Source organism: Symphodus melops (genome assembly GCF_947650265.1).
Source record: "Symphodus melops genome assembly, chromosome: 19".
In the NCBI taxonomy this organism is placed as follows: domain Eukaryota; kingdom Metazoa; phylum Chordata; class Actinopteri; order Labriformes; family Labridae; genus Symphodus; species Symphodus melops.
Genome location: NC_136709.1, coordinates 13,884,547 through 13,903,003, shown reverse-complemented (window position 1 = coordinate 13,903,003; position 18,457 = coordinate 13,884,547). Strand labels below are relative to the sequence as shown.

At 39.2% G+C, this 18,457-nt stretch overlaps 4 protein-coding genes across 5 annotated transcripts in view; 1 reads left to right on the top strand and 3 right to left on the bottom strand.

Annotated features, from left to right (window-relative positions):
- Window positions 1-23: 23 nt before the first annotated feature.
- rpusd2 (RNA pseudouridine synthase domain containing 2) lies at window positions 24-3,224 on the bottom strand. Its single transcript, XM_079369075.1, has 3 exons — window positions 2,475-3,224; window positions 2,068-2,364; window positions 24-1,943 (listed from the first exon to the last, which is right to left on the bottom strand). Exons 1-3 carry the CDS (start codon window positions 3,099-3,101, stop codon window positions 1,140-1,142), a joined length of 1,728 nt encoding a protein of 575 aa, XP_079225201.1. The 5' UTR covers window positions 3,102-3,224; the 3' UTR covers window positions 24-1,139.
- A 404-nt stretch (window positions 3,225-3,628) lies between these two features.
- On the bottom strand, window positions 3,629-6,476 carry pcmtl (l-isoaspartyl protein carboxyl methyltransferase, like). Its single transcript, XM_079368998.1, has 9 exons — window positions 6,361-6,476; window positions 5,904-6,058; window positions 5,542-5,646; window positions 5,421-5,452; window positions 5,226-5,330; window positions 5,009-5,129; window positions 4,833-4,918; window positions 4,553-4,722; window positions 3,629-4,324 (listed from the first exon to the last, which is right to left on the bottom strand). Exons 2-9 carry the CDS (start codon window positions 6,019-6,021, stop codon window positions 4,288-4,290), a joined length of 774 nt encoding a protein of 257 aa, XP_079225124.1. The 5' UTR covers window positions 6,022-6,058; window positions 6,361-6,476; the 3' UTR covers window positions 3,629-4,287.
- Window positions 6,477-6,528: 52 nt separating this feature from the next.
- Window positions 6,529-8,422, top strand: ccdc32 (coiled-coil domain containing 32). Its single transcript, XM_079368999.1, has 4 exons — window positions 6,529-6,651; window positions 6,865-7,118; window positions 7,396-7,549; window positions 7,665-8,422. Exons 2-4 carry the CDS (start codon window positions 6,878-6,880, stop codon window positions 7,858-7,860), a joined length of 591 nt encoding a protein of 196 aa, XP_079225125.1. The 5' UTR covers window positions 6,529-6,651; window positions 6,865-6,877; the 3' UTR covers window positions 7,861-8,422.
- Window positions 8,423-11,085: 2,663 nt separating this feature from the next.
- Window positions 11,086-18,457, bottom strand: part of bahd1 (bromo adjacent homology domain containing 1) — a 32,475-nt gene continuing 25,103 nt past the window's right edge. For both annotated transcript variants that reach the window (XM_079370238.1, XM_079370239.1), the window contains exons 3-7: window positions 18,377-18,457; window positions 17,121-17,280; window positions 16,933-17,012; window positions 15,609-15,700; window positions 11,086-15,377 (exon numbers count right to left, since the gene is read on the bottom strand). The exon at window positions 18,377-18,457 is cut by the window's right edge and continues 329 nt beyond it. In XM_079370238.1, coding sequence (XP_079226364.1) covers window positions 15,185-15,377; window positions 15,609-15,700; window positions 16,933-17,012; window positions 17,121-17,280; window positions 18,377-18,457 — 606 coding nt within the window. In that variant the 3' untranslated portion in view covers window positions 11,086-15,184. The remainder of the gene's footprint in view (window positions 15,378-15,608; window positions 15,701-16,932; window positions 17,013-17,120; window positions 17,281-18,376) is intronic.

Here is an 18,457-nt window from a genome sequence, read left to right as displayed (position 1 = left end):
CTTCGGTGACAAAATACAAAAAGGTTTCTTATACAGATGTGACGTTAAACGTGGGTTTATACACAGTTGCTGGAACATTAGGGTGCATACATATTTCAACATAATTCTACTAGTCTCCTTAGTGAATAAAACCTATGTTTTCTTTTTCACAGCAGTTGTACCATCAAATGCCACTGCCTAAACAGCTAAAGGTTTGTATATAGCAATGCTGCAGCACTGTTAACAGAATATCTGATGAACAAAAAGCCTTCACGCACACCCCGTACCACTGGTGAAATGTCACTTAAGCCGATTGTGTGCATCTCAGTATCATTCAAATAACTGTATTTATGTTATGTGCAGCATGTGCCAAATGTCTTATGACCGCTTGTTTTACATGCTGAAACAACTGAAAATGTGTGTTTTTTTCGTGCAGAGGGTGTGTCATATAACATAGTACGTAAATGAGAAATGTGTGTATGGTTCCTTGTGTGATATGTAAAAGCAGTGTCAGAGGTGATGGTGGTTCAGACTTGGACAAGAACAGACTTGTATCAAATGTGCCTCTGAGCAGAGTTGTATTCAAGCTCTATAAGAAGCGTTTGCTTTTGACTTCTTGTCTGTAACGTCACAATTGTTTTCAAAAGCCTTCAATATAAGTCACTGAGCAGAGAAAGCTGCCTTGGAGACAAATGAAATCAACAATGCCAGCTTGGTATTAAGAAGAAAGAAAAAAAAAGAAAAAGGTCTTCACCATCAATATTATTTGAAGATGCCAATGCTGTTAATTTTTTACAAAACAAATAAAAAAAAACACATTTTCCTGCAGTTTGGATTTTTATTCATTTTAAAATCAAGGTTGAAGCTGCAGACATAACAGGCAGAAAGGATGATATTAAGTTAAAAGGGCATTTTTTCTTACAACAAAAGAATCCTGAAATTAAAACAAACACATTCCTTCTTCTATTTATATTTAAGGGAGCCTGAAGCCAAGAACTTATTTCTCACTTTATCCTAGTTGATAAAGTATTTATTTAACCAAAAATTAAAGCTTTATGCCCCCTTCAGAGAAGTCACTCAAAAAATATCAATAAAAATGCTTCCCACATTTTAAAGGATATTTTTACATTTTTTACAATGTAGAAATGGAAATTCTTCAATCAGTTGTATTCAGCTTCCACCCAATCCTCTTTTGCCCAGTCAGGTAAAGGCGTTGAATATTCAAAATCAGGTCCTTTGTAGCGTAAGGCATGGAGATACATGATGAGTTCCTTCTCTGTCGGATCTGGTCGGACCAGCTTACATTCACTGCAAAGCATGTCTCTGATCCCTGGAGGGTCTTTGTCAGTCAACTCAGCTGCTTCTCTCTGATTTCCATTTGAATTGGTTGGTGGAGGTTGCAGTGAGGATAGGTCTTTGCAGCCCTGCCTCAGGTCGTTAACTGTTTCACTGCTATCAACCAGTATCTGAGAATCTTCCCTGCTCTTCTCAAGCTCCGAAGTTTCGTCTAATTTATCTACGTTCTTCGGCGTCTCGTTTTTCCCAACCTCTCGCTCAGTCAAAATCACATCATCTGGAATATCCAAGAGGTGAAGACTCTCCTGAGAGCGATGTTCCTCCACAAGAGCCTGAAGTAGCTCTTCGTTACTCCTCCCCACCTGTCCCCCCTTACCCCTGTGAGGACCCCAGGCGGAGGACCCATATATGGGATCATTGAGGATAGGAAAGCCCAGGTACTGGAGATGAACCCTGATCTGGTGTGTGCGCCCAGTCAGGGGTAAACAGCGCACCACGCTGGTTTTCCCGTTATAGCTAAGCCTCTGGAATACAGTTCTGCACTCCTTACCTGTCGGGTCGACACGGCAGAGACCGATTTTAAAGGAAACGACGAGGATGGGCTCCTCGCAGACCAGCTCACCCTCTGGAAACTCCCCATCTACCCGACACACATACTCCTTTTCAAGCTGATAAAAGAACAAAAGCAAAAGACATTAAATGAGAATTTGATGCATTACCTGATACATGAGACAAGCACAAGATCATCACCAGCTTAAAACATCACCATAACACAACGGATTCCGAACGTACCTCTCTGTTTCGCACCAACTGGTCCAGTCTCTGTGATATCTCCAGTGTCCTGGCAAACAGCAGCACCCCAGAGGTGAGCCTGTCAAGCCTGTGGACAGTGTGCAGCTCAGAGATGCCCCGTTCTTTCCCAAGGATAAAAATCACCGTGTTGTGACGGAAACGTCCACATGGGTGGACAGGGATGGAGGCGGGCTTGTCGACCACCAGTACCTCACCGTCATCCACAAGAACTTTCAGAGGTGTGCCAACCACGGGGGGCTCGTGGCGGTGCACAGTATTCTTCATATGGTCGTTATTCTGTTGAAAGCATCAAAATGTTGACTGGTTCAAATACAAGTGTCTTCAGATAACTTTTAATGCGTTTAAAAATTGCATTGATTTACAGAGTGATGCCAGATGATACTCACCCTCAGGACCACAGACAGGTCTTCCACAGGTGTCTCGTTCAGCCGGATGCGACCCTCCTTGCAGGCCTTTTGGTAATACTCAATGGACTCCGCTCTGAACTCACTCTTGAACACATCCTGTAGGGTTTTTCCAATCCACCGACCTTTGCAATACGTTTTGAAATCAAAGTAGTACGGGCGAACTTTGCGGAGGCCACCTTCAAAGTAATACGACGTTTCGTCAAAATGCACCTTGCTGAAGCTGACCCCCGGATTCCGCTTCTGAGGGGGTGGGATGTACCTCTCACCCGGACGGAGCTTCTTCCCACCCGCTCCTCGACGCCTTTTCCCTCGGTTCCGAGACTCGGGTTCGTCCGTCTCGTCGCTTTTGCGTTTCCCACTTGCTGCAGCCTCTGTAATATTGGTTTTCTCAGCAGACAGCGGACTGTTTACCTCCGCGGATGTAGCAGCCTGCTCCATCGTCGAGCTGCGCCTTCGAGGACGAAAATGACAACGCAGAGCCCGGGAAATGTGTTGAAACGAAAAAGTGCGATAATGTACTTTGTGGATGTTATCTTCCGCTTGAGTAGAGACGACTAACAATGGTTTACATCTTCTTAAACCTCCAAACAACACACCCACGTGCATTACTTTCTTGCTAGAAGTCCTTCACACTTCGACGGCGCGTTCTGATGACGGTTTTGTGTAGTCCAACAAGTCCGATCTGTAGTTCCAACCATACAGCCAAACCTAGTTCTTCTTCTTAGTTTTTTTACTTTCAAAGTCAAATCACCTCATTACCAAAACACTATCGCCACCTACTGCTCGGCAGCGTGTATTGACCCTTTATGTTGTTGACACGCAGGGATAACCTGGTCTTAATTCCATTCATTTTTAATGTAATAAGTGTAGTCTTAACTTGTGGTAATAAAAAAGTCCCTGCTGCCTATCTACAGCTACTTTTACTAAATGTAAAAAAAAAAAAAAGTCAAGTAATCTTAAAAGAAAAAATTAAGTGAATTATTTTTGCCAGTACTTTACATTACTGCTACAGTAAAGCTCACTTTGTTTTGATTTACTGAAACTGATTGAGTTTTCGTCTTCCTTGTCCCCACCGTGGTTGGTCCTGATCAAGATGCTTTGACATTAATGAGTGCAAAAAATACAATAAGCCATTGGTTCCGTGGGTTTTTATTAATAAATCATACAAGTTTACACACAATTATACTTTCGTTTTAAAATGTTAGTTTTCTCAATTGATAACTTTTGGCACAATGCCTCATCTGCTCTACAGTACAGTACATGACTCTACATAGAAATAAGAAGCAGGTAAGGAACCTCTTACAAAAAAATATATTACTTTATTAATTTACTGTAGTTTCATCATCATTCACTTTTCTTTGTATGAGTAACTGGAGTTAAAAACAACCAAATTAATGCCTTGAGATTACCTATATACAAAACATTTTTATCTTTCAACTGAATTTCCAAATATCCTGAAGAACAAAAAAAACCTATTTTAGCTTTTTTAAGCCATAACTAAATTTCTTTAACTTCTGAACAAAAGCAACTTGAACCCATGAATAATAAAGAAATCAGTAAAATCTTACACAACCCATCTTCTACCTTATCCTTCTAGCGCCTGAGTTAACTCAAAGGATTCTGGGTCCTCAGTCCAACCGTGGTTACTCATTCAGTCACTCACTGTTTCAGCACTCTTGGAAGACAATCTGGTCAGGCAAACAGAGCGAGATCCTCCTTTTATGTTGCTAAGTGACAACCAAATAGAGCAGGTAGCCATTAGGAGTGGGGCTCAGTCAAACCACAAGAAGTGCTACGGCGCCCCAGAGACGCAGCACCAACGCCACCTCCTGCAGGGGCAACCACACTGCAGTCAGAGCTCACCGCTGGCAAGAGAAAGAAGGATGGCAATGGATACAACAATATTTCTGCATGTTTCTCATGACTGATTTTATAACTTATTAGATTCCAGAAGCTTCTGAAAGAGTTAAGAGTTAAAACAGTGTGTGCAGCTTTTATTGTTAAATTACTTTAGCTTCATTCACTGACTTTGTACAAAGTAATTACTTATTTTTTACCCAGGCCACTGACGCCTCTTGTCAGTAAGGGGGACATAAATCACTCCCATCAAAGCTTTCTTGAGAAAGGTCCCATCACTCTGCCGGTCGTACTGTTCAAGCACTTGACTGCCACCATCAGGGCCCACTGGGAGCACCAACCGGCCACCAGGCTTCAGCTGCTCCAAGAGCTTTGAAAAGACAATGCAGATAACACAGACTGAATTTGGGTGTAGCTGTCAAACTTCATTGTTTCTGATCGTGATTTTCATACAACAGGTAAATCTCCACATGTGCTTACAGATTTCGGAATGGTAGCTGCAGCTGCACCAACATGAATGGCATCATATGGTGCGCCCTCTGGGTAGCCGAGCCTTCCATCTCCCACTGGTGACAGATGTAGAAAGTTTCTTCAGTGTCCTTACTTGACGTTAGCAACAAAATGGGTGTACCTTAAGGTTGTTTTTTATAACTCACAGACAAGTTTAACACGTCCAGAGGTGAGCAATTCTGGGTCATCTGCTTGCACATTTTTTATTGACATTTGAACCAGTTCTTCAATATGTTCAATGCCGACCACCCTACCACTAGGCCCTGTCTGCAAACAAGAGAGAGATTAATGTATCACATTCTGCCATATTGCATCAATAGTACTCGCGGGGGAAGTCCTAGGCAATGTTTTTGTACAACTTACCATCCTTGCAAAGCAGGCAGTGAGATATCCACTTCCTGAGCCTACATCTAGTGCCGATGCCCCTTCAATTAGTTTGTCACTTAACAGTTCCAAAGCATGAGCATGCTGTCAAACCAGCACAGGGGAAATATAGCTAGTCATTTGTAAACAAGATTATTTGTGGGTAGAAAGTTTAACAGTGAAATGTTTCCTCACCATGTGTGGTGCACTGATGGTTGCCCTGTAGCCTGTAATAAAACATACAGCTGTTACTGTACTGATAAGAAATGTGTGTATGTGTGTCTACGTGTTTATAAAGAATGACTAAAATCAATACCGATAGACTGAGGAGAGTCTGCATAGGGATATTCTCTGGAGTAGATCCCTCTGTCTGTAGCCAGCATTGCATTAAACACTCGATCGCTATGGATCACCCCATGATCTTGAGGAGAAAGGAGAAGGCAAATATGAAATTTGAAACGTGTGCAGGATGATTGCTCTCTCCACATTGACGTGTTTACAGATGCTTTCAGGGTCAAAATATGACAAATAAAATATAATATTGAGCCAGTACATAAAGGTAAAGCGTATTTAGACTTAGACTAAACTTTATTGATGTAAGACAGACAGACAGATGCACAGCTTAAAATCCTTGTAAAATCGTGTAAAACCCAAGACCCTGTTTTAATAGTGCAGTACCCCTAAGCCTGCTGACGAGCTCTGGATGTGTTTTGCCACTGGACATCCACGCCATGGTGCGGGACAGCAGCAAACCCATAGGGACAGCCACTAATGCGAGGCGCAGCGCTGCTCGCATCTCCTACACTGGATCTCACTGCAGAGTCAGGATCATCCTGAATATCAGACACAACCACACAAACTGTATTATTATTATAGTTGTATGGATGCATCCCCTGGGTTGCAATTAAGGTGACAGTTTTCCTATAATACCATGCAAAATTACCTGAACGTTGCAGAGCATGTTGTTCACAGATCAAACTGAGCATGACATTTATCCTGCGAGCAGTTCACGTCTATGCTAAGTTAACATTAAAGCAGATAACTTATTTACACTGCTTCCAAAACCTGCAACATTCTCTTGAGACAGTAATTACTGATACAAACACTACATAGCGGTCAGAAAAAGGTTGTTTACCTTCGGAGTTCGTCCCCAGTCCCTTCCAGCTGAGGCAAACTTCCGGGCTTCCAACGGGCCAATCAGATGCTGAATCTTAGACCCTTGAAGTGTCATCCAATCACATCTCAATTCATTTTTGACGGGCATTGATAAAGTCCAATCATGTGACAGTAAATAGGGAAGTTGTCCATCGCTCGACTCAGATTTGTGGTTACTGTCTGAACACAGTTAGCTAACCAGGCTAATCTTTAATCTTTCAATTCATACATTTAAGGACGTTACGATTAAGCTTTGAAGGATTTCAGACGGGTAAGGCGTTTTTGCAATTCATTATCATCATTCACATTGACAGACTGCATGTTGGTGTAAATCAAGCTCCGTTTTTGATTATTATTTTTTGTAGTTGGAAATCTGCATCGTTTTACTATTTGTCTTCATTATATTTAATGTGTTAACGTTTCTGAATGTATCAAGTCTAAAGTACGTCTCATGATGATGTGGATTATTTCTGCTCTCACTCAGTCTCTGCACCACAATGATTGAAGACTTCGAGAGTCAGGAGGTCCGGTCCAGTGGAGATCTGTGGTCCGAAATCTGCTCAAGTCTGCCCAATGAGCGAGCTGAAATAAATCCGGACAACAACACAGAGTTCAAAGACTCCTTCCAGCCAACAGCACCAGTCAATGGACAATCAAACGGGATACATACCAGCTCCTCCTCTGCTGCTGCCATATGGGAACCCATGGAGGACTCTGAGATCTACATAGCCAGTTTAGGTACTAATAACACCCTCTCAGCCTTTTCTAGGTCGTTTTTTAAATTGTGCTCCACCCACCTGGTTATTATACATCTACTAGGTGATTTGGAAAACTACAGTAACACGTGGGAGAAAATGCACTGTTCATTTTGAGATATGTGGCCCACAAAGTTCTGCATCCTGCTCTGTGCATTTCATTTGCATGCGTTGTTGCAGTCGGCTCTCAACCTCCCTTTAGAAATGTCGAAAACAAACTCAAGAAGCAACATTCTGTAATTGCTGTCTACATTTTGCAGAGAACCGCCTGAAGAAACTGAAGGGCCAGTCCAGTGATGTGACCTCCAGGGACATGTTGCGCTCCTTATCTCAAGCTAAGAAGGAATGTTGGGACAGATTTCTGCACGACGCTCAGACCTCAGAGCTTTTCCAAGGAGGAGACATGGATGAGAGGTGAGGTGGAGTTTATTCTTACATCTTTAACCTTTGATGTTGCAGGAGAAAAACGCATGATAATAACCATAATCATAATAATACGTTGGATTACTTGTGTACCTCTCTTTCCCAGTAAAATTGAACACTTCAAAAGGTGGCTGATTCCTGAGAAAGTGGCGATTAGCGCAGAAGAACTTGAGTACCTCCTGCGGCCGTCTCCGAACAAGGACGTGGTTGATGTAAACCAAACGCAAAACGACGAGGATGACGACACGGAGGCTGTAAAACAAAACACTGAGGAAGATGACGCTCACAACCCAGAGAAATGAATGTGGTCAAAATAGAAACACTAAAAGAACTAATTCTGTGATCATTCAGTAGGGCTGACTTGTTATGTGTGTTGCCCACTTTGAGTGTCTTAATGTATGGCAGCGTTTCGGCCCCAGCTTTTGTGAACAGCGGTCGATGAAACAGATCACAGCCTGTCATCCTTCTCAGTGTCCCTGGCAACGGAGTGTTAACTACTCATTAATCACATGTGTTCTGTCCCATCAACCAAGTTATACCTGGAAAATACATGTGACAATTTTAGCCTGTTTGTCTGGTAGATTATCATTTAGCCTATAACGACTCTACCCACAGTGTCTGTAATGAGACTTGCTCTTTATCTTCATATAATGAAAGACCACGTGCAGTAATGTTGTACATTAATCTCTAATGACTTCAACAACTTATCTGTCAGAGACATGACTTTTTTTTTTTTTAAATTGTGACATCCAAGGCAGGATTATATCCCTGAGAATATTGTAGCATATCTCTTTTTACCATGTTGATATTACATGTGAAGTTTTACCTGTGTTTCAATAAAAAGACAGAGTTCACCCCTTTTAATGCAGTGATATTTGATATTTAATTTATATTTAAAATGCAATCAAAGTTGCGCATGTTTTTATTTTCAAATGCATAGTTTCGTCTGTGCTCTGAGAGAAGTGAAAGGTTAGACTTTGTTGGGTTATAAATTTATAAAGTTCCCTCCTGTGGTCCACTTTCCTGACTGCAGCGGACGCTGTGGTCCACTTTCCTGATATTTCAAACTCTGCTTGGGTTGGGAAACGATGCATGTTTAACAACATCATACAGTCATATAATCCGATGTACAGAGTTTGAGCATTCTTGGCTTGCTCAAAGAAAGGACACTATTTTATGGCATTGGAAATGTAAGTCCCAATGTCTTTAAAGGTTGAACCAATGCAAAAAAGGCATGATTAAAATGTTCAATGCTGTTTAGCAGAATGCAATACAGTTTACCTCAACATTAATCCTCCAAATTGTGCAGAGTTTCACCAAAAACACAAACTACACACACAACCTTTACAATGAAATTTACTGGGTAAAGTGTTTTGTGCAAGATTATTGGATGTTGCTGCATTTATGAATAGCTATACTTATACATTTGACAGCGACATTTATAAATGAGAAAATCTTACTGAATAATGTTGACCTGAATGACAGGAAATATGGCTTTATTCATTTGGAGAAATCTTTTAGAACATCCAGATGAACCTGTTGCCTATTTTATATGCTTGTTAAATATCTCTGATTTATTAAATGAAAACGTTAAGAAACATGGTTTTTTCTCTCTCATTTGAATAATACAATATCCCAATTATTTTAACATGAATTGAATATTTAAGTTCTTCTGAAGGATACTTATCACAGGTAGTAGATCAAGAGTAAGATTTGACTTGCCAGCTCTCAGGATTTGAAGTCATAGTTTGTCTTGGGATGACAGACAATAATGTGAAATTGCAGGATATTAATGTAGTATTTGATAACAGACAATGATTAAAATGTAAATGACCATGGGGTGCAGATGACCTAAAGTAGTAAGGGCATGTCTCTGATATGGAGGCTATACACTGCATTTGTGAGTGGTGCTGGTCACATCAGAAAAAGAAGTTTCCGAGTAGGACAAATGCAATTTAATGCTTTGTTGTGAACTTATACTCACCTCTACACACACACGCACACACACACACACTGACTTTCTTGACTATTAAAGTATTACTTTGTAGCTATGTGTGGTCTGGTCTCCCCATTTTGTCAAAGACTGTTCTTGAGCCAGGTTGTGATAAAATGGGGGCTTGTCCAGCTTAATCTTTTTGTCTGGTTAGATTCATCATAACGATGGCTTTCCGATGATGAACTTCAGTATGTTTTTCTGCAAGATTCAAATGCTTTTCTATTCCACTAAGAAGATCTGTGTATATGTAATGCTTATCTGGATCAAATCTTCCCAAAAATGCATCTAATCTCTGATGACGGAATGAGAAGTCAGTGCAGCCTGAAGCAGATGCATTCATATGCTCCTCAGATGGTCCCAGTCTCCGGGTTGGGAAAACATTCTTCTAACTTCAGTGTGTTCACATGTTTCCACTTTAGAAAGTTGGAATGTTGTAACAACAGCAAAAAGGTGAAGAAACAGAAAAGTTCCAAATCTCACTGAAAACTTACATAAAAAAATAAAACTTTCACAAATGTCCATTTAAATTGCAGGAACTTTCCAAACATTTCCAGTACATTTCCAATTACTCAATTTTCCAACAATTTCTGAAAATTCCCATTGACAGTTAAAGTCACAATTTTCTTGTAAAATGTCCTAGTTTCCAAGAATTAAAAATGTCATTGTTTATAAATCCTAGGAAGTTTTGGAAATTTTTCATTGATATAATCAAAGAATATTTTTTTTTATTAAGTATAAGCGGTCATCACTTTTCATGAAAACTTTAGACATTTCCAGGTGTCATTTAATCATGAACATTTTGGAACTCTTTTTTCAGTTCTTACTTTATTTTTACATTAAGGATCAAAATAACATGAACATACATGATTTTCTTTTACACATGTAGCTCGAGCAAAGGGAAGTGTTAGTTGTGCAGCACCCACTAGTGACAGTACAACCCCACGTGATGTTCTGCAACGTTGACATTCACTTCATCACAAGCTCCATTCCGCCATCTTGCTTTGGGGAAGCAGTTTTGACAAATATTTAGAAAGATTCTTTGGTTTTAATCACCTAGGAATCATGAATTCATGTGATTTTTTTTTTTTTAACCCTATCGCAGATATCAAAATTATTAAGACTATAAATTCTGTGGGTAAATACTATAAAGGCAATGTAACATCTAAATGTAATTTCTTGTTAGATTCTTTAACCCTACACCTATAGCCTGCCTGTGTAATACATAGTTACACTGACATGTACTGAAACTGGTTGGTCTGCTCCTGTTTTTAAGCATCTCAACCTGATTGACTAATGTGTCATATTCATCTCAGGTGATTTTCATCAAATACCAGACACACTACTATTGATTATATTTTCAAAAGTCAGTGCTATGATCACTGTGATAACCATAACTCGTCAAGGCAGTCAGATGTAAAAGTATTTTGGTCAAGTGAGCCATCATGTGGGCAACAGTCAGTACTACAGCTCTAAACCTAGAAAGAGTACCAGTTTCATCTGGAACAGCTTCAAAAATAAAATGAACACATGCTCAAACTCATATATTATTTATTACAATTAAATATTTTTCTTATATTACAGAGGTCCATTTGAAACCATACAAATATTCTGTGCTGTGATTAATATTTCCAAGATATTTCCAAAAATGCCATGCAAAGAATATGAACAGAAATTCACATCAGAAGAACCAGAGTTTAGGTTTTGTACACCTTGGGGATAATGAAATACTTGAAATATTTGAATACTCCTAACTACCCTGTCAGTTTGTTTTTTTGGTGCAAATGTTTCTTTGTGGCGATTACAGATAAGAATGGTTTCATCTGAGAAAAAGGAAAGGCATTTGGAAGGTGGGTAAAAACAACAGCTACTGCTCATCCTTCTCTTTATGGAAAAAGCTTGGAATTAAGACGGGTTAAGGGGAACAGGCACAGAGGACCAAGTAAGACATAATTACCACAAATCTTGATTAAACATAATTAGTCTGCTGAAGGGTTCCTGAAGCCATAATCTGTACTGTGTAAACACCCACTGGGGGTTTACAATTTCAAAACCAAATCATATCAAATGTTTTTTTTCCCCGTATTCTGCTTTATCTCATTGTGCTGAGTGGGCTTTACTGCCGTTTCTTCACAATCATTTTAGAAATGATTCTGTAATAAAATGGTTTATCTGATATAAATTGCCTTTGGTTCATTTAGAAAGGCAGAATGGAAAGGCTTTATTTTTTCTTAAATCAATACATTTTTCATAACTTTGAAATTCAAATATGAATCCGTAACAAAATGAATTCTGTTTTTCTCGGCTTAAACATAAAGTTACAGCTCCCTTTTAAAAGGTAGGCAGGATGTGATCATCTCCTACTCAAAATCTTTCATTTGACAATAAGGTTTTCACCACTGTGCTTGTGAAGTGTCTGTAAATAGTTTGTCATAAACATCTAAATTACCGCTTAAATCATGACTTCTTTTTTTTACTGTCCTTCCAAATATCCACATTATTGAGAATCTTGTCATTTGATCAAAATGTGGCTTAGGTCACTACCTCAATCTTTCTGCAACCAACCTCTCTCGAGCCAAGCAAGAGTGTGGTGTTAGTTACATTTTGGCAAAGAAAAAGATAACCGTTTGAAATATAAGTATTCAGATGGAGAGTTAATAGAAGGATAATGATTTCATATTTTTATGGCATTTAATGATCTTACTCCACCTCAACAACGTTTGAGGATCAAGCTAAGTGCAGCTGCTGTTATTCAAGAGGCACAAAACTACAAACCTAAGCAACTCAATATTGTGGTAAGTACCATCAATAACTTTCTTTAAATAACAGGAGACAATTAGCTTAGCTTAGCATAAAGACTTGAGACCGAGATAAATAGCTCTTGCTACTTTTAAATGTGTGTTGTTGTTTTTTTTAAAGGTTCTGCAAGGTAAATGACGTGTTTTGTTCGGTCACAGCTATGCTTGCTATTACCTCTTGCAGTTCTTATGCAAAGCTAATGTAAACTGGATCTAGCTGTTGCATCATGCTGCTTATGACAACATTATCAAACCGCTTGTTTAACTCTTAACAATAAAGTAAATTGGCATTTCTCCCAGTGTCAAATGCTTTGAGTTGAATAATAAAGATCTGTAAGATTTCAAACTTGCACAGACTTCTGTCAAAATTATTGTGTTGGATAGAGATTCAGTTTTGCCTTCCAGATCTCATAAGATCACATGAATGTGATAAACCTGAGAAGCATCTCAAGCATTTAGGGATCACAATCAGCAGACTAAAAAGCTTCATTTCCCCAGGCTGTATTGGTACACATTTCTAAATGAAAGGCTGGGAATGTTCTCTAAGGCAGCAAGATAAAGGGCACAGGCTAGTGGCAAGGTGAGTTTAAATCATTATAGCATTCACCATTTAAAGGTATAGAGGCAAAGCTTCATCATCTGAAGAGAAGTGAAAGGATAATGACAGGAAGCTGGGAAGGGTGATGGTACATTTTGGTCCTGCAGGTTAAGCATCTCTGTTCACAGGTGTCCTTCAAAATGTAACTGAGATCCCTCAAAATACTCCAAATGTATCCTCATATCCACCTTGGGGACTTCAACATCTTAATACAGCATTGAGTGGGTCTGAATTGGGTAAGCAAGCTCTATCAGTCACAGAAATACTATTGCAAATGATTCACACTTTCATCTGAGACAGTGTAGCTAAAAGGAGAAACATCTTTAACCTTTAAATTTAGGAATGAACGCCACTAATCTAAAACTCTATTCTTTAAAATCATCTTTTGAAAATAAATTATATTTTCATCTCAGTACAGAAATAAATACTCGTCTTCTCTCAAACGTAGGAATGAATCATCATCACTGATCTAAATGCTACACTCAATACATTACTCACCATCTCATCGGTGAACAAACAAGAATATAAGTGACTAACTGATGCCATCTGCCAAAAACAGACACTCATCCAGAAATATAAAAGCAATTATACAGTCAGCTAAGACCAGAGTCAAATCACGCATCTGGAAAACAGCTTTGACAAAGTAAAATACTCTCAATAATTGGCATAACAAAAACACCCTCAATGCAACTGGACATCTCTAAACTGCAATGTCAAGCAACCTGAACTGTGCTTTCTTTGTAGAGTGTGGCTCTTTAGGACATTAAGAAAATCCCCAGGGATGTTGATTTTAGAGCAACAAATATAACACGAAAGCTAAAATTATCTGAGAAACTCACAAGAGGTGTAACTAAAGAATTTCTGCACTTTATGTTTTGATAGGTTAACAATAAGTGGGCAGGAAAAAATAATTTCATCTTTCTGATCTTTCTCAGGGTCTAGTCCACCACAGTAAGCTTCAAATGTATTTAATAATGTAAGATGGGTTTGCTTATTTGCTTAACTTTCAAGGTTCTGATGAGATGACCAATAACACTGTCTGATTAACATGGGGTTGGAGTGGATTTGGTATCAGGATCGGCCTCCAGTACTGCAAAAAAAGAAAGTGGTATTGGATATCAGTTATTCAAAAATCTAATTTATATACCATGTCCAATTACCTTACTCAGAATTAACTGGTTTCAGGTGATTTATCAAGTGAGAATAGCAAACATAACACAGTATATGCTGTCTCTAACTCGAAGTCAAAACTAGTAAAAATGTCAACGTGTCAATGTTTTCCACCAATATTACGTGTGTTATCGCACTAGTTTCAAAGTGGTTATACGTTTTGTCAAACTCTTAAGTCTAATAAAACCAAATTAATATCAGGCAAAAAAAAAGTTTCAAAACATTTCTAAACTGGATTTGGTTAGCTTAGCATAGCATTAAGTATGGAAAAACAAAGGCTAAACAGCTAGCCTTGCACAGTCCAAAGCCAATCGATAGCAGCTCGCCTACGGAAACATCTTATTTGACTCAGTCAATACCAAGGCTAGCTTTTCACCGTTTCCAGACTTTATGCTAAGCTAAGCTAACCAACAGGTGGTAGTAGTTTTATATTTATGGTACAGACATAAGAGTGGTATTGATCTTCTCATCATAAATCGGTGCAAGAAACGTTTCTTACCGCTGCAAATTTGAGAGACCTGTAGTAATAGATGTGATGATGTCCTCAGCCACTGAGACATTTATGTTCGTCTTCTCTTCAAAGGGGCACAATATACCTCAACTTTTCTTCAACCATAACATTTCACCGTGACACATTATGCATCTGAAATCTGTCACTCGAACAGTGACATAATCAACATGTAACATCAACCTCTGTTCATATCTATCAAATGTCACATTTCTAAGAGCTACAGTAGCGTTTTCTACAGCAGAGTAGGCTTGAGGTTTTTTTCACACAGCTGCTACGACACCAGAGAGCCATGTATGATACAAACCATTTACACAGCCATAGCAATCCTTTTACAATATGTCAGACCATTACTCTCACTAAATCAACGAGTGGCATGGAAGTGTGAAAAAGAATTTAAAACAAAAATAAGTTGATCTATAAATCCTTCATCATAAACTTCCAGTCCCTCTCACACAGGCAGCAGATCGGTTTTGTGGTAAATTAAAGTTGTGAAGGATGCAACCGCAGTAACATCTTCTCACGTCCCATCGTAATCTGTGTCATTTCCCGTCAGATGCTACTGCAGGTTTTTGAGGAGGCGTCCATAGCGAAAGTCATAGACGTGTCGACAGAAAAACACCAGCTCTGGGTCGACATCATCGGGCACACAGTGGTGGGTGGGCATGGCATTACCAACAAAAGGTGGCACCAGAAGGGAGGCGGCACTGTCACGTACACCGTCCCTACGGCGTTTTACCAAGGCACAAAATCTAGACGAAGCACAAAAACAGAGCATTAGACCAAATTGCCCTCATAGTTATTCAGAGGAACAATAGAAAAATGATTTGTAGCCTCAAACTGTCTGCTTAATTTTTTATCATTGTGCATTTTAATTCAGTGAATGTGCAAATCTTTCAAAAGCAACATGGTCGATCCATGAAATACATTTCCAAAGCTGCAATAAAAAAATAAATATACATGCGTGTAATTCTTCTTCTTACCGGCAGTACTGTGCCAATGTTAGGACATAGCATTTCTCTTCAATACAGGCCACGCTGTTTACATCCTGGTGACGTGACGCGAAGATTTCATTCTGGGGCAAGACATTTTTGATGTTCAGTCTTCAGTTAAATCCACACACACACAAGAAGACATTATCCCCCCTCAATGGTGGAGGGGGTGTATGTTGTTGGGAACAACAGCATCACTGAACATTTCTAATTTGTCAAGAACTTTCAGTATTCTTTAGATTCTTTCTCCTGTTAGCAGAAAATAACTCCCTCATGGGACAGTTGACAGTTTTCGGTGAAAATGCAGTCAAAGACTCTGCGCACATGCACAAGGTCTAAAACATTCTTCTACATCTTTCAACACAGGCACATCTGTCTCACCTGCTCTCCCAGAAGTGAGTCATGATTCAAAAGATACAAGTGTTTCATTTCTACCTCTTGCTGTTCTCAAAGTGTTGCTCTGATATGTCTGTTGTTTGTTAGTGCAGCATACAAATGACAGACTTCATGTGGTTTAATGTTTCTAAAGATTAAATAAAGTGCAACGTGTTCCTCCGGGAGATTACTGACAACAGGAAGCAAGAAAAACATAAGCTGCTCCTCAACATGTGTGTCCATTTGCTTATGTGTGTGTGTGTGTGTGTGTGTGTGTGTGTGTGTGTGTGGTTTTTTTTTTCCGCTTCTGAGTTTGGCCAAAAAGCTCAGAAGTCCTCTCATGAATTGTAATGGTCTAATTTTCATGCAAAGTCAGTTTTCGGCCGGGAACAAATGAATTCAAAACTACATGGGAGGAGGCTCAGAACTCTTTTATTAGCAGAGAAGAACTGAGCTATGAATGTCTTTATTGTTTAACATTATTATCCGTTCCTTGTTGTCAACAAATCTCACAATAAGACCACAATCAGCAGTGGAGTGTGACGTCTAACAACAAACCCAGTTGCAGTAGCTGGATTGTGTGTAGGATTATCTCTAAATAAACTGAAGGGGCAATGTTTATGATTATTAAGGCATGTGTCATCTAGTACAGCTGTGCGGCTTATTGCTACGAAACAATGGGGGTTAAAAAACATGGAGGAATGAGATATTTTTGGTCTTGGATACACACAACTTGTAAGTGGAATAATTGGTTTCAGTGTTTTGGTAGTTATTGTAAGGTGGCATGCAGCTGAAATACTCTTGCCGCTTACATGCAGTTTGTCATGGCCTGCTCCTCTATTTAAAAGCCCTTCACACAGGGTTCAGTGAAGTGTTTTGCGGTTAAATCTTAACCCCCGCAAACAAGCATTTAATAGAGTAAATATAATTTGTCTCTCACCTCACAATGTACATTTGGGTTTCGCCCCCCCTGCGTGTGTTCTGGACGGTAGTACCAAAACAAACTCATCATCAGCTCTCCTGAAAAATTAAAACACAGTTCAACTCCGTCATCGAAACAGTTATAACAACATCACTTCAGTGTCTCTTGCGCTGTGAGGTGTTAAGTGTGCGTATCATGTGTCTCACCCGTCTCTGGCTCCATCCACAGAGCTGAGATCTTGGCCACGTAAGGCAGAGACTTTTTCCTCGGTCCAGATTTCAGCAGAACAGTGTCTCTGACACAAATCAACTCCCCGTCCCTCTGGACTCCCTCATAACATGTCCTTAGAACCATCGCCTCCTCTCCCTGAGAACACAGGCAGCAGGAAACTCCCCTGATAAGCTGTGAGAGGCTGAGCATTCAAAAGCTCCAGGATTTGATTTATATCAGCACGGCAGCCTTTTTCTTGTGATGTCACGCTCAGAGAGGGAAGCTAAAAATGTTGTTGTAATGCCATAATATTTTATTCCAGGTTGTCAGTGGTACAGAACGACAACCATTATAATTACAGCTTTTCCAAATGAAGAAGGAACTGAGAGATAATTTAAATAATTAAATAAAGTTAAAACCTGGAGGAAAATCTGGTCATATTACAAAGTAAAACAAGAACCTATTTGATAACCCATTAGTTACCTTTGGACAACAATGCTAATGCTTTTCCGCGACTACAAATGTTAGCTAAAATTAGCAATTAGCTTGTTAGTATGTACACTAGTTAATTTTTTCAAGCTAATAAAATGTGCAGCAATTTAAGCATATTAAGTTGTATTGTGTCAATCAAATCAGCAACATTATTATCTTTATAGCCACTTCCTTTCATACAGAAACAATAGCTATAAAGTTGCTGAATGCTAATGTTAGTGTTGTCTGACATTGCTCCAGAATTCTTGTATACTATGTTGTTGTCTCTTGGACAAATGAAAAATCACCAGATGACATTTTGAATGGTTATCATCTTTTCACTGTCAGATTCATGTCGTAGTGAATTTATAATTCAGAAACCATTATGAGTAACAACCTGGAACGCAGTGTTTGAATACTGACATTAGCTGTTTTCCAACGGTAGCTAACAAAATTTCAAATATTTGTTTTTTTTGTTTTTTTAAATCAGTTCGTTATTTGTCAAGATTGGGTCAAATGATAAAAGTTGTTAAAGTGTTATATTTAAATGACTTACAACCTGGGATAAATAGAATGACATTGTCGAAGCATTTAAGCTTTCCACTATGAGCATGGTGTCAGAGTAAAATAGCTTCTTTGTGGATTTAGTCAAATACGTTACATCTACATGTCTTGAAGAAATTAGAACAGTCAGGTGTATGACAAAGAGAATTAACTCTTGTGATAACAAGTAAGCTAACTTTACACCATATTGAATTGTTTTAAGGCTTTATCTACGTACCACAGTGAAAACCTCCCTCTGATAGGGCACGCCGACTGGCCGCCAGCCGTTTGTGGTTTTTTGGCGTCCATTCTTCGGCTG

Excerpts from the sequence above, each read along its gene's own strand:
- ccdc32 (XM_079368999.1), top strand. The coding sequence starts at position 6,878 with ATGATTGAAGACTTCGAGAGTCAGGAGGTCCGGTCCAGTGGAGATCTG. Across the intron at positions 7,119-7,395 it reads GATCTACATAGCCAGTTTAG|AGAACCGCCTGAAGAAACTG; the intron begins GTACTAATAACA and ends TACATTTTGCAG. Across the intron at positions 7,550-7,664 it reads GGAGGAGACATGGATGAGAG|TAAAATTGAACACTTCAAAA; the intron begins GTGAGGTGGAGT and ends TCTCTTTCCCAG.
- pcmtl (XM_079368998.1), bottom strand. The coding sequence starts at position 6,021 with ATGCGAGCAGCGCTGCGCCTCGCATTAGTGGCTGTCCCTATGGGTTTG. Across the intron at positions 5,331-5,420 it reads CCATCAGTGCACCACACATG|CATGCTCATGCTTTGGAACT; the intron begins GTGAGGAAACAT and ends CTGGTTTGACAG. Across the intron at positions 5,130-5,225 it reads CTGCCTGCTTTGCAAGGATG|ACAGGGCCTAGTGGTAGGGT; the intron begins GTAAGTTGTACA and ends TCTTGTTTGCAG.
- rpusd2 (XM_079369075.1), bottom strand. The coding sequence starts at position 3,101 with ATGCACGTGGGTGTGTTGTTTGGAGGTTTAAGAAGATGTAAACCATTG. Across the intron at positions 2,365-2,474 it reads ACCTGTCTGTGGTCCTGAGG|AATAACGACCATATGAAGAA; the intron begins GTGAGTATCATC and ends TGCTTTCAACAG. Across the intron at positions 1,944-2,067 it reads AGTTGGTGCGAAACAGAGAG|CTTGAAAAGGAGTATGTGTG; the intron begins GTACGTTCGGAA and ends TTCTTTTATCAG.